This window comes from Amborella trichopoda, chromosome 13 (assembly GCF_054954075.1).
Source record: "Amborella trichopoda isolate Santa Cruz 75 chromosome 13, AtrichopodaSantaCruz75HAP2 v2.0, whole genome shotgun sequence".
NCBI classification, from domain to species: Eukaryota; Viridiplantae; Streptophyta; class Magnoliopsida; order Amborellales; family Amborellaceae; genus Amborella; species Amborella trichopoda.
This window is the reverse complement of record NC_142348.1, coordinates 43,240,326-43,252,792: the sequence shown is the minus strand read 5'-3', so window position 1 is coordinate 43,252,792 and position 12,467 is coordinate 43,240,326. Positions and strand designations below refer to the sequence as shown.

The window sequence follows — 12,467 nt, the reverse complement described above, 5'->3', positions numbered from 1 at the left end:
TTATCTTTGGTATAAAATAGTCACAATTAATCTTGACCATAAGATGTGAAATTGGGTAGCTACATTTATTGTATTGATCAAGCTCAAAGTTCAAAAAATATTTCCTCGAACTTTGTGACACATCCAAGCTATCAGATTTTACATCAAGTGATTATAAATAATTGTGACCCCATGTAGGAAAAGTAAATAGTCTCATTGCATAAATCCCTAAAAAAATATAGAGAAATAATATCCCCAATTATCAGATTCCATAACGGGGGATGATTGTGACATTTTCTTCTTGACCTAAAGTAAACAACCTTGTTACATGGTAGTTTGGCAGTGCGATTCAAACTTGAGACGAGGTGTCCAATCACAGCTTAACCAATCAAGTTCAAGAATGAACACAGGGTTTGAAGCAATCAAAGTAAATTAATCTGTCACAGACATTCAGAAATATTTAACATCATTAGAATCCCAACAAATAAGACAAGACTAATGTACAAAGCAGTCTAGGAGATCATGATACATGTCTCAAACATGTGATGGCAAGCTTTCACTTTTGTGTTTGAATAACAGATCAGGTCACTCACCATGCTCTTATTCCTCGTTCTCAATTAATTCAACCTAGACTTTCAATTAATTCATCATCATGTCACACATCCAAGAGCCAAATGCAGTCTAAAACCCCTAAGGCGCAGATTCTTATATATGTAAAGGATAAGAGCAATTTCATAGACTTCAAATTATCTTGACTACAAAAGAGATGAAAAAATACAAATACCTGAGCCACAATAGAAGGAGAGCGATCTGGCAGACCTCACTTTCTCTCAGTTTTTAAACGGAAAAGAGTAAGGGGAAATTCCCAACCCTAACCATGATTAGATCAAAAAGGAATTCAAAGAGCAAAATTGGTAAAAGCTTATATGTAGAGAAAATCCAACTAGATGGGTGCAAAAGCCTTCTTCCCACCACCACCAGCAGAACCAGCTGGTATTACTTTCAAAACATTGAATCGTACAGTCTTCGACAATGGCCTGAAAAACCACAACATTGCAAATAGACAATAAGCCATAAACTCTCTCTCTCTCTCTCTCTCTCTCTCTCTCTCTCTCTCTCTCTCTTGAGAGAGCATTTTACCTGCATTGACCAATGACAACATGATCACCCTCCTTCACGCGAAAGCAAGGGGATATGTGCGCCGGAATATTAGAATGCCGCTTCTCATATCTGCAAGTTTGGTGCCAAATTTTCAATTTGTGTTTCATTATGTTTACTCAAAAATCTCAGATGGAATTAGGATCAGTATTGGTATATGCCTTTGATATTTCTTAACGAAGTGAAGATAGTCTCTGCGAACAATGATGGTCCTTGTCATCTTTGCACTGTAGCAGGTGCCGGTCAATATACGACCCCTGATGGAGACGCTCCCAGTGAAAGGACATTTCTTATCAATAAAAGTCCCTACAAAAAAAGTAAACAATCAAATAGGACATCCGTAATGGAAGATTCCCAAGCTCTTTGAAATTAAAATTTGGATCTCTTCCAGCATAACATAGGCTAATCTAATTGGGAGCCATAATTCAAATGTAGGCTTACAAGAGCAATTTTTTATGTATCATTACAACTCTTCCAAAGCTTATTTACAATTGAAAAATGCCTAACAATCAAGATTTGCTGATGTCACTGTCCGTTTTCTAAAATGTAATAAGAATTTCTAGCAAAAAATCAACAAGATTCCCCGTATTCTGTCAAGTTTGCAACTTGAGAAATGTTTCTCGTAAATATTTGGGCCCAAAATGAACAAATAGTCCACAGAAAACCTGTGAAGGGAGGGAATAAACCACAAGAAAATTCAAATATCCAACAAGTAGAGCAACGCATGAAAGATAAAGACACCTAACAGAAAAGTAAGATTCCTGCATGGAAGATCTCCTGCATGGAAGATCTACAAGCCACTGAAATTCCAAATAGAAAATTTTTTAGGACAGATAAAAACTATTATTAGCCAACATCATAATTCAACGATTCAGACTTAACCTTCTTCCAAAACAGAATAATAAAATGAGTTCAGTTCATGTGTGATTATGAAAACGCTACAATTAAAAACACCAAGCAAAAAGCAAAGGCTTCAATAACAATATAATCCAATTTGCAGAATAAAATGCCTTTGGAAGAAGATAGAACCAAGTACCCATAAAAATGACATTATTTTTGCACAATTAGTTCTTCACATTACATCAAATTAAACACCCATTCCACAAATTTGTAATGTTTAAGAGAGAGAGAGAGAGAGGAACAACTTTATTTCCTCCTGGTGGGATACTATACAGCATCAACCAGTTAGGATCTCCCATATTGGTGGCAATCCCACATTCCCGGAGAGGGATATTGGAATCCAACCGCTAAATGTCGTCAACGTTCCCTAGGTGCCAACCCCCAAAACCGCCCGGAACCTCAGGCACAAGTGTCAGATGTGCACATAGATACATATACGCAATGTCCGATGCACATATATGCCCATATATGTGTTAAATATGTATATTTATGCATCCATATGTATTCTAATCAATGTTGAAACATGTTCAAATCTGAAAATTTTGCTTCTTTGAATAACTAAAAGCATCAATCCAAGCCTTATCCCAACCATTTGGGGTTGGCTAAACAAATCTTGTTCTACCATTCTGCTCTATCAAGAGTCATACCCTTAGTCAGACCATAAGTCACCGTATCTCTTCTCACTACATCCATCCATGTCCTTTTGGGCCTCTTTGAATAACAAAAATAGTGATAAGTACAGTTTATTGGTGAATTAGTATCCATACACCATAGTCAATAGTCCATACTTCATACGATCATACTCATAGACTCCCAAGTCTCCAAAATGATGTTGTACAAAAGATGATGTTGTACAAAATGATGTACAAAAGATGCTATACAAAAGAAAACAAAGAGAAGATCTTTAATGTTTCAATGTTTTGAATGTCTGATCTTCAATGTTTCGGTTGTCTAACACGTTCAAAATCATTCCCAAAGTCATAAAATAACCTCATTTGTACCCTAAAACTCATTGCCATAAAATATGGTAAGGTCGCAGATGATTCTACAAAATTCTCAAAGTTTTCTCATTTCGGAAAATATCACAAAACTGATCGATTTTGATTGTTTCTAGGGCATAGGAAGAGTCTTCTTACTTGGAGGGGTTAGATTAATCCCTTTTCATTGGTCCAAATGACCTAAAATGGCCCCACCAAGAAAAACAATTTCCACCATTTTTAGGGAAGTTTCTAGCCGCCTGCATAGACCCCTTGAGCAAGTGCCCAGGAACTTCCCACGAGGTGGCCTATGGACCTAGGCAGCCACCTCGGTGCCGGGCTAACCATTTTTTGAAATAACACATTTGAAGAAAACAATCCCACTCCCCTAAGCATCGGACTCACATTAGATAAAAAGACATCTTAAATGCCTATTGATAAAATTAATCATGCTACAAGATCATGTTCTATATATTCTTCAGAGGGAAAGAGATGCTTTCATCCATATCTATCAAAAAAAAAAAACAGTCTATAATGAATGTCAACTGAAAAAGAAAAAACTACTGATGAAAATTCTTGTACGGTATTTTTGAATGGGTAGAGATGCTCAAATTCGAATTAATTGAGAAAAAGAGAAGAGTCTTGAATGCTATGATTTCATAATTGCATTAAAGAATAAATTCTAGTCCAAGTTTAGCAACTTTGATCGGAAATTCCTCACCTATCTATTTTTACATTTAGTCTCTTTCTATCCATGCTTTAGGTTTGTTGCTTCTTTTTTTTAATTTAAAAGGAAGGGGCAGGGGAAGTTAGAACCTATTTTGAATAGTATATCTCTTGATATCTTCTCTTAAAACTCACTTTACATTAATCAAATAACTTATTGTGAAAGATTTTCACATGATAAGACTTGGGTAAATAAATACAAGTTTTAAAAATTACTCAAGAAAATATATTAGGAAGTAGTATCTAATATGTTTTGTGTATCTACGTAAATTTAAAAAACTTATGTGTGTTTTATATTTTCATATTTTATATATATTTAATGTAAGAGCACTCCTATGAAACTCCCAAACTAGGGATCCTCTTCGTACCCACAATCCCTTGCTCTTGCATCTGCTTCCACCTCCAACAACTATGATACAACATTAAGATAGGCTTATAATGTTTTTAAATAATGGTTATTTTTTTGGGGCATCATTTGCATCCTTAAATCACCATTTCTTGTATCTGATGTGTATTCATCACAACCAAGGCTGAACTCCTAATATATTAGGAAAAAATTTAAATTAGATTTACTCAATATATTAGAATATAAATATATTAGACTCAAGAAACACAATAATACCAAGTTATTTTCTTTTGATTGGTAACAAGAATTCATTGATCAAAATCAATTTAGAAGAGTGCTTTTATGTCCTTACAATGTCTATATACACTCAGACATTCCAAGAATTTAAGAGCAAACACGTCGACAGTCAATGATTGCTTCCATACCCCTTCTTTGGCTCATCTGCTTTTAACATCCATTTCCTTTCTAAATTGATTATATTGCTCATTTAATCTCCTAACTCTCACCCATATTTCTTCAAACACATCTTGTAGTCTCCAAGGGCAAGCCTCACATCAACCGACCTATGCAATGGCATTAATAGAATCACCCTCAATGATCATATCTTTATTTGGGACTCTCATCCATATAGAAGATGCCTCTGCACTGTTTGACCCATGTTGAGGAACTGGTCCTAAGTAGGTCAGACACATCCTTCATTGGTGGTCCTTAACTAGTCCTTCTACTACTGCTGCTCATGTATTTCCCTTGAGGCCAGTGGTTTAAAAAACGGATCGGTGCCCCGGATCGGGCACCCCAAAAACCCATCCGGATCGGTAAATCAGCGATCGGGATCGGGAATCGACCGAATCGGTCAGATTAAGCCTTACAAAAAATCCAAAAAAAATATTAAAATTCATTATAAATGTTGTTTTTTAGGAATCCAATAAGAAATCGGTGTACTACATTATTAACTTTCATTTTTTTATCAATATACGAATATTGAGATGTTATTTTCATGTATGAATTCTTTCCATGTATGAACTTATTTTAACCATTAAATTTACATCACAAAAAAGAAAAATCATGGAATTATCATGGATGAAGCATATAATCATACATGAACTACAATAAAGAATGGTTTAAATTAATGAAAAAATGGCCACCAAAATCTCAAATTGGTGGAGAACCCTAATCCTTTAAAAAAAAACCCAAATTATTACAACCTAACTAACTATAATCCAAAATTATTACAACTTAACTAACTATAATATTATATACTGAAATTGAAATCGTTGCTTTACATTTTATAATTATTTTATTATACAAATAATAACAAATTCAAAATATCTTATAATATCATCTAACGAAAAATACACTAGTGACAACTATAAGAAAAATAGTACATTATATAATTTATAGTCGAAATAAATTAATAAACAAAATAAAAGATTTGGTTATTAATGTACAAATTATTAGAATGCGTACTATTTTTTGAAATGGACTCATTTTATGAACCCTATCTTTAAATTAATATTCCTAAAGATATGTTAAAGATCACCATGTTATAAAATAAAAAATATAATTAGATTATTTATTCCTTGGTAAAAAAAAATCTAACAATAGGTATTCATAGATGAGAGAGAGAAAAAGAGCTAACATGCTCCAAGGCTATGTTGTGTTACCTTTACATATCTAATTTAAACTTATAATAACGATAGCTTAAGTGTTTGAAAAGCATGATACTTCATGTTTTATCTTTATTTTGTTTTTTTGATAAGAAATATTTATTGTAGTACCATTTATTTTTTGTATTACTTTCTATTTTTTTGACAAGAACCTTATATTTTTTATTTTTTTACAAGAAATAGTTGTTGTATTACCTTTCAGTTTTTTGACAAAAAAAATTTATTTTTTTTGACAATAAATACTTGATGTATTACCTTTTATTTATTTTTGACAAGAACCTTTTTTTTTTTTTTTAACAATAACCTTTTTTTTTTTTAACAAGAAATGTTTGTCGTATTACCTTTTTTTTTTCCTTAAAGAAACTTTTTTTTTGTGACAAGAAATACTTGTTATATTACCTTTTTTTATTTTTGATAAGAACCTTTTATTTTTATTTTTGACAATAATTTTTATTACCTTTTTTTTTTTTTTTGACAAAAAAAAAAAGAAATTTGACAAGAAAGGGAATTGATAAGAACCTTTCATTTTTTTGTTGACAATAACTTTTTATTGCCTTTTAATTTTTTTGACAAAAACCTTTTATTTTTTTTAACAAGAAAAAAATTGACAAGAACTTTTTATTACCTTTTATTTTTTTTTTTGACAAAAACCTTTTCGTTTTTTTAACAAGAAAAAAAAATTGACAAGGTAAGAAAATATTAATAATTTTGACAAAAACCTTTTAGTTTTTTTAACAAGAAAAAAAAAATTGACAAGATAAGAAAAAAAACAAGGTTGCCAAAATTCGAATAGCGACCTCCATGGGAAGAGTCGAACTAGCGACCTCCATGTAAAGAAAGTCCGTGCTAGCCTGTACACCACATGCCACTATGTGATGTAACCAACCCAAATAAAATACTATAATATATCATCTTTTCATGTTATGACCTTTTCTTCACAATATCCCATATCGAAAAGGTGGAAATAGACAAGATGTGAATAAATACTTCCTTGTACTACTAACGTGTATCACGTGATGTGAATAAATACTTCCTTGTACTACTAACGTGTATCACGTGCGAACCAATGTATAAGCGAAGGGCCCTTGGCTAGGGACACGTGGTGAAGTGTGGACCGTAGGTTCTTTGACCAATTTTAACCAATACACGTCATGCCACGCGATTAAAGACGTCATGTTGTGAGTTTACTGTACACACGTCATGCAACGCAATTAATGACATCATGTAGCGCGTTACTGTACACACGTCATGCAACGTGATTAATGATGTCATGTAGCGTATAGAATCGCAGGTTCTTCTCTAGAACCGGTATAAAATTGCCTGTTCTTTTCTAGAACCGGACGATTCAGCGTGTTTTAGCGGAATCGACACGGGGGGGGGGGGGACCGATTCCCGTGGCGACTCAGGCGAGTCCGTTGCAACTCGTCGAGTTTTTAATCATTGCTTGAGACTCCCATCAAAAATCAGCATGAGAATTCCATCTGAGGAAAATCGACTTGGCTGGCTTCTCTTGCCAATTCATCCTCACTAATTCCTTGAATTCAGTGGTTTAACCCCTTATTGCTTCCATGCCTTAGTCTATGATATGGCTGTATTTGGATTTTAAATTTGATAATTTCAGCCCCAATGATTTGCCCGGAATGTTATTTTATTCCTTCTGCAACCATAGCACCCTCAGCACAGCCACCAAAGTTAGTCTCCACAATATGATTCCTAACATTGGCAATGACAAGTCCTAGTCGTGGCAATGATGATCATAAGTTGAAATAGTGCTCTGCTCAGAGAAAGCACACTTGGTGAGCAAAAAGAAAGTCGCAATTTGTTTTGATGTATCATTTTCATTTTATGTCTGATGATTCAATTGATTTAAGTCCAGTGTTAAATAAAAAAAAAAAAAAAATCAATTGACTGAGTTGTTACTATAATGACTTCATAGCATCAGGGGTTTTATCAACCTAATGTAGTTACACAAGCAATTATCGATCAAGTGAGGATGTAGCAAAACACAACAACCATTAACGTGGTTCCTCAACTAGACGCAACCAGTCAGTTCTCTTTTCATTTAATAAGAGCAAATCCCAGTGCTATTAACCAAAAGTAAGAAGACTTCAATGGTGGTGCCATGCCACAAAGATAATAGTCAGAAAATATCAATACCTTCAATTGCTTCTCTAGGAGTCTTGAAACCCAACCCAATATTTTTCCAGAAACGATTTCCACCTTTGCCGGGCCTTTTTCCCTTCCCGGATTTCTTGGAGCTGCAAGCACATTTTCACAACCATAATTAAAAAAAAAAAAGGATGAAATTCAGAGTCACATTTCAAGACATTGAAATCAACCAGTCTCCATAGAAACACTCCCCAAATGATGGGAACAAGTGATTACCTCAAAAACACTTTTGGCTGCTTCAAAAAAGCCTTTTCTGTCTGCATATACAAAAGTAATAATGAGGACAATAGAAAGTCACTTCAACAAACAAAACATTTCAGTTGCCTAGGTTGAAAACCTTCTCATTAAGAGGAAATGAGAATGATTATCAGACAATATTTGCAAATGACAAATGTCAGTTTCTTTGCTCATAACTGCACCACAAAAGGGCAGTTTATTTGGCAGACAAATTACTTGAAAGTTTTTTGGAGCAATGTTCTCTAAATGACCAGACTGGTGCCCATTCCAATCCTGTTTAACCCTTTGGACCAGGATGTCCACCGAACAAGTCAAGAATCGGTGGACCAATCGGTTCAGTAATAGGACAAGCCTACACCGATTCGGGACCAAATCGGCAGGTCCTATTAAGGATAAAAAATGATCATTTCTGCCCTTTTTCAATTTTGGGGACATTTCCTCACCTTTTTGGAAGGGTTTCTTAGTCTTCTTTATTTTAACTAAGGGCATCTTTGTCTTATGAGAAATGGATGGTTTTCGGGCTTTTCAAAGGGAGAGAATCTTTGAACTCCAAACCCATGCCTATTTTTTGGCAACTTTCAAAAAGAATTCCAGCCATCATTCCACACGATTTGAAGCCCCATAAAAGTTTACTACACTATTCGTTATTAATTTTCAGACAAAATAAATGTTTTTAGATTTTTTGCATTTTTTATTATAACCTTTTTTCAAATCAATGCAACATATTGTTTTTTGTATTCAATTTAGTGATTATCTATACTGAGTTTATGGATGTTTATTTTTGTACTTATTAGACATCTATTTTTGTCTTCCGAATTTTTATTTCAAATTTCCAGATTACTATTTTATATGCACTTATTTGTTCCATTAATGCTTAAATGAAATCTTCCAGAATTTCATATTTTATCTATTTTTCAAATTTTACACATGTTTCCTGATCTTTCTTTTTTCTTAAATGCCCTCACCAATCACTCACCAGTACAATTAACAACAATGTCTAGAAGATAAAGTGTTAAAGAAGCATCTGAAACTAAATTCATCCAATTGCTGAGAAACAAAATGTTATCACAATGAAGCACCAGCATGCAACCACACAAGTACCATTGCGTGGACTAGTTAGTAGTTACAAAATAAATAATAAATACATAAATAAAACAAAGTTTTAAGTCATCACCAAACTAGTGGCATGTCAAAGAAGTTAACAAGAAAATTGAGGACCCAAATTCCAGATCAAATAAAGATTCGAACACAACTTTCATCAAACAACACATGCAACAACGCATATCATCAGGAGATAAAAAGAAAGCCACAAAAATAAAACAAAGTTTTAAGCCATCACCAAAGTAGTGGCATGTCAAAGAAGCTAACAAGAAAATTGAGGACCCAAATTCCAGATCAAAGAAAGCAACAAAAAAAAACAAAGTTTTAAGTCATCACCAAACTAGTGGCATGTCAAAGAAGCTAACAAGAAAATTGACGACCCAAATTCCAGATGAAATCAAGATGTGAACACAACTTTCATCAAACAACACAAGCAACAATGTATAGCATCAGGAGATACAAAGAAAGTAACAATAATGGATGCATGTGAGTTTTGAGGAACTAGGGCGCTAAAACATGATAATATATCCTATTTTTGTTAGAACTAATATTACAGCTAAATGTATGGGTGTTGTCCATAACTGTCCACTTCCAATTTTTTATGAAAAAATTAATAATAAAAATGAAAACAGGCTAATACAACTATAACTTTCTGGAATTCTGAACAAGTTCATGAAAATAAAGAAAAAAGAAGAATTGGAACAAAGAAATATCAAGGAAATATAATTTCCATCCATTATACTTTATTTCTTTATATATTCTGAAGTGCCAATGGCAAATAGTTGGAATAAGGCTCCGATGATGATAAAGTGCAGTAGTGCACAAACATGAATAAATAACAACAAAGTAAACTCTAATTTTTTTGTTCATTTTACTAGAAAAGGTGAGGACCCAATGAGAGGCGGACACATGTGGAGCTCTACCAGAGTGAAGAAAAGATAGGCAGGAGGGGATACATATTTACCAATCAGCAATCAATTCCAAAAGGTTGCCTCTGCATCTAAGAACAAATTATATGGGTAGATAGAAGCCTTCATGTTTTTTTCTTCCCCATGTTTTAGTTAAGAATCATCCCTTTGCTTGAACTGAGATACTCCATAAGCAAGGGACATTTGATGCAAAGAAAGATAAAATTAGGAGATGGCCTTATGCAGCATGTAAGCATAGAAATGCGGTATCTGGACTCACAATAAAACAGGGAAATTTATGTCCAACTACATAAATGTGTGGGTTGGTCTTGATGTAACCCTTCGAGACATCTAAAAAAAAAGGAATAGACCAAAGAAAGATAATGCAGATGGGTCATATTGAAAGCACACACTCCAAAAAATATAGACTGTGGTGACATCAAAACAGCAAAATTCATTTATATTTTGTTGCAATCATTGGAAAAGCACAACCAACCAAAAGCACAGAGGCAAGATGGAAAAATATAAATTAATAATGCCTTGTGTATGAGGATAAAGTATCCGGGAAATTCCGAAACTTGCTGAGTAAAAATAATTACAGTACGTCAAGCAAGCAAGCAATTAATTCATTCATAAAAGTAGATCAGTTTATTTTTTTTTGCCCTTCAACGGAGTCAGGATAATCCTTGGCTAAGTCATATACTCATATGATACGGAAATCTCTCTCTCTCTCCCTCCCTCCCTCCCTCCCTCCCTCCCTCCCACCCTCTCTGGAATCACACTGGTAAAAAAAATCAACTCCAGAAATAGGCAAAAATCCAGATCAGCTAATTCGACGAATCCAGTAAACACTTCAGATGAAGAAAGCGAAACAGAAATCACCAAAAAATACAGAACCTAAGCTGATGACAAACTAAAAATGTATAGACAAAAACAAGTTCTCGCATATTCCAACTGAAGCGCTCAACCAGGGAGATGTTTGTATATAAATCAAGAGGGATACAAAGATGATGGAAGCAAAACCTCAAGCTTTGCAGGTTCTACAATGGTGGAAGAGCTAGGGCCGACAGCATCGAACAACAAAAACCAAAGTAGGATGATGTCTAATTGAATATGACGCTTTCATAACAAATGAAGCATAAGAGAGAGAAAATCTAGGGTTTCATACCTGTTCCGCCATGGCGACGAAGAGAACGGTCCCCAACTTTCAGATTCCAAAACCCTAATCCTCTGAAAGCAGACCCCCGCCACCATGCGCCCTAAACTTTTATATCCCAAAAAACTGCCATAAAATAGCCATTAGGGGTGCAGAGAAGGACACTAATTACAAAACTGCCCACTCATGGAAATATTAAGTGCCGTTTGGACGTCCTTATTTTCCAGGTCGCAAAGGAAGCTCCCACGAAATCGCGTATTTGTTTGGCGTGTCACTATTCATATGAGTCCTCTCAAAATAGTTAATAATCGAATTACCACTAATAGCAAGTGCATATAGTCGGTTTTGATATGATTAAGCTTAATTGGTTGGCAATTAATATTTACAACGCTATGTTCATGGATGCTTTTAATGATATGTAAGAGATATCGCTAGGATAAGGCCAACTGGGCATCCAAATAAGGCCTCATGCATTGGTGCATGGCACCTAATATTGCTCAATGCAACTACCAAATGGGGAATTCAGACCAATTCACAAGTAGGGTAGTGTTATCATGAGGCACTTACCCATCGAACACAATGTAACCCCTTCCGAGGCCCTCAAAATCCATATTTTCCATAGAATAAAGATATCAAATACAAATTTTAGATACATGGATTTGTAGCCCTCAAATCTATGCAAATCTAATTGATGTTACGCTATTCTCAAACAGGAGATTGAGATTGGGATTGACGAATGGATGGAATGATTGGCACGAGCCTCCACTAAATAGCGAGATGACGAAATTGAAGGAGAAGAAAGAAACAAGTCTATAAACACAAGCCCAGTGCCTCGTGCCATGACTGGTGCGCGGGCCGTGACAAAAGAACTTACTCTGATCGTTTTAGGATAAATTCACTCGATGGTCTTGGTACACGTCTCCTAAGAAGTACACCGCTTGACTTATCTATTGACAACCAAATGCAGCCTTGCCAAGTACCCATTAGGACGTGGGTTCATTGAAATGCACAGTAAACACTACATATTGAAAAGCATTTCAAATAGACCATTTTTATGGGTTCTAAATCCATTTTTCAAGATCTTGATCTTGGGTAGTCAAGAGGATGGTCCTGCAACTTTGGATCCTTGATCATCCAAATTAT

The 12,467-nt window shown here is 34.6% G+C and overlaps 1 protein-coding gene across 1 annotated transcript; it reads right to left on the bottom strand.

The window, feature by feature from the left end:
- Positions 1 to 654: 654 nt before the first annotated feature.
- LOC18442519 (small ribosomal subunit protein uS17z) lies at positions 655 to 11,425 on the bottom strand. Its single transcript, XM_006852735.4, has 6 exons — positions 11,337 to 11,425; positions 8,139 to 8,179; positions 7,911 to 8,011; positions 1,299 to 1,443; positions 1,120 to 1,209; positions 655 to 1,016 (listed from the first exon to the last, which is right to left on the bottom strand). Exons 1-6 carry the CDS (start codon positions 11,346 to 11,348, stop codon positions 923 to 925), a joined length of 483 nt encoding a protein of 160 aa, XP_006852797.1. The 5' UTR covers positions 11,349 to 11,425; the 3' UTR covers positions 655 to 922.
- Positions 11,426 to 12,467: the final 1,042 nt, after the last annotated feature.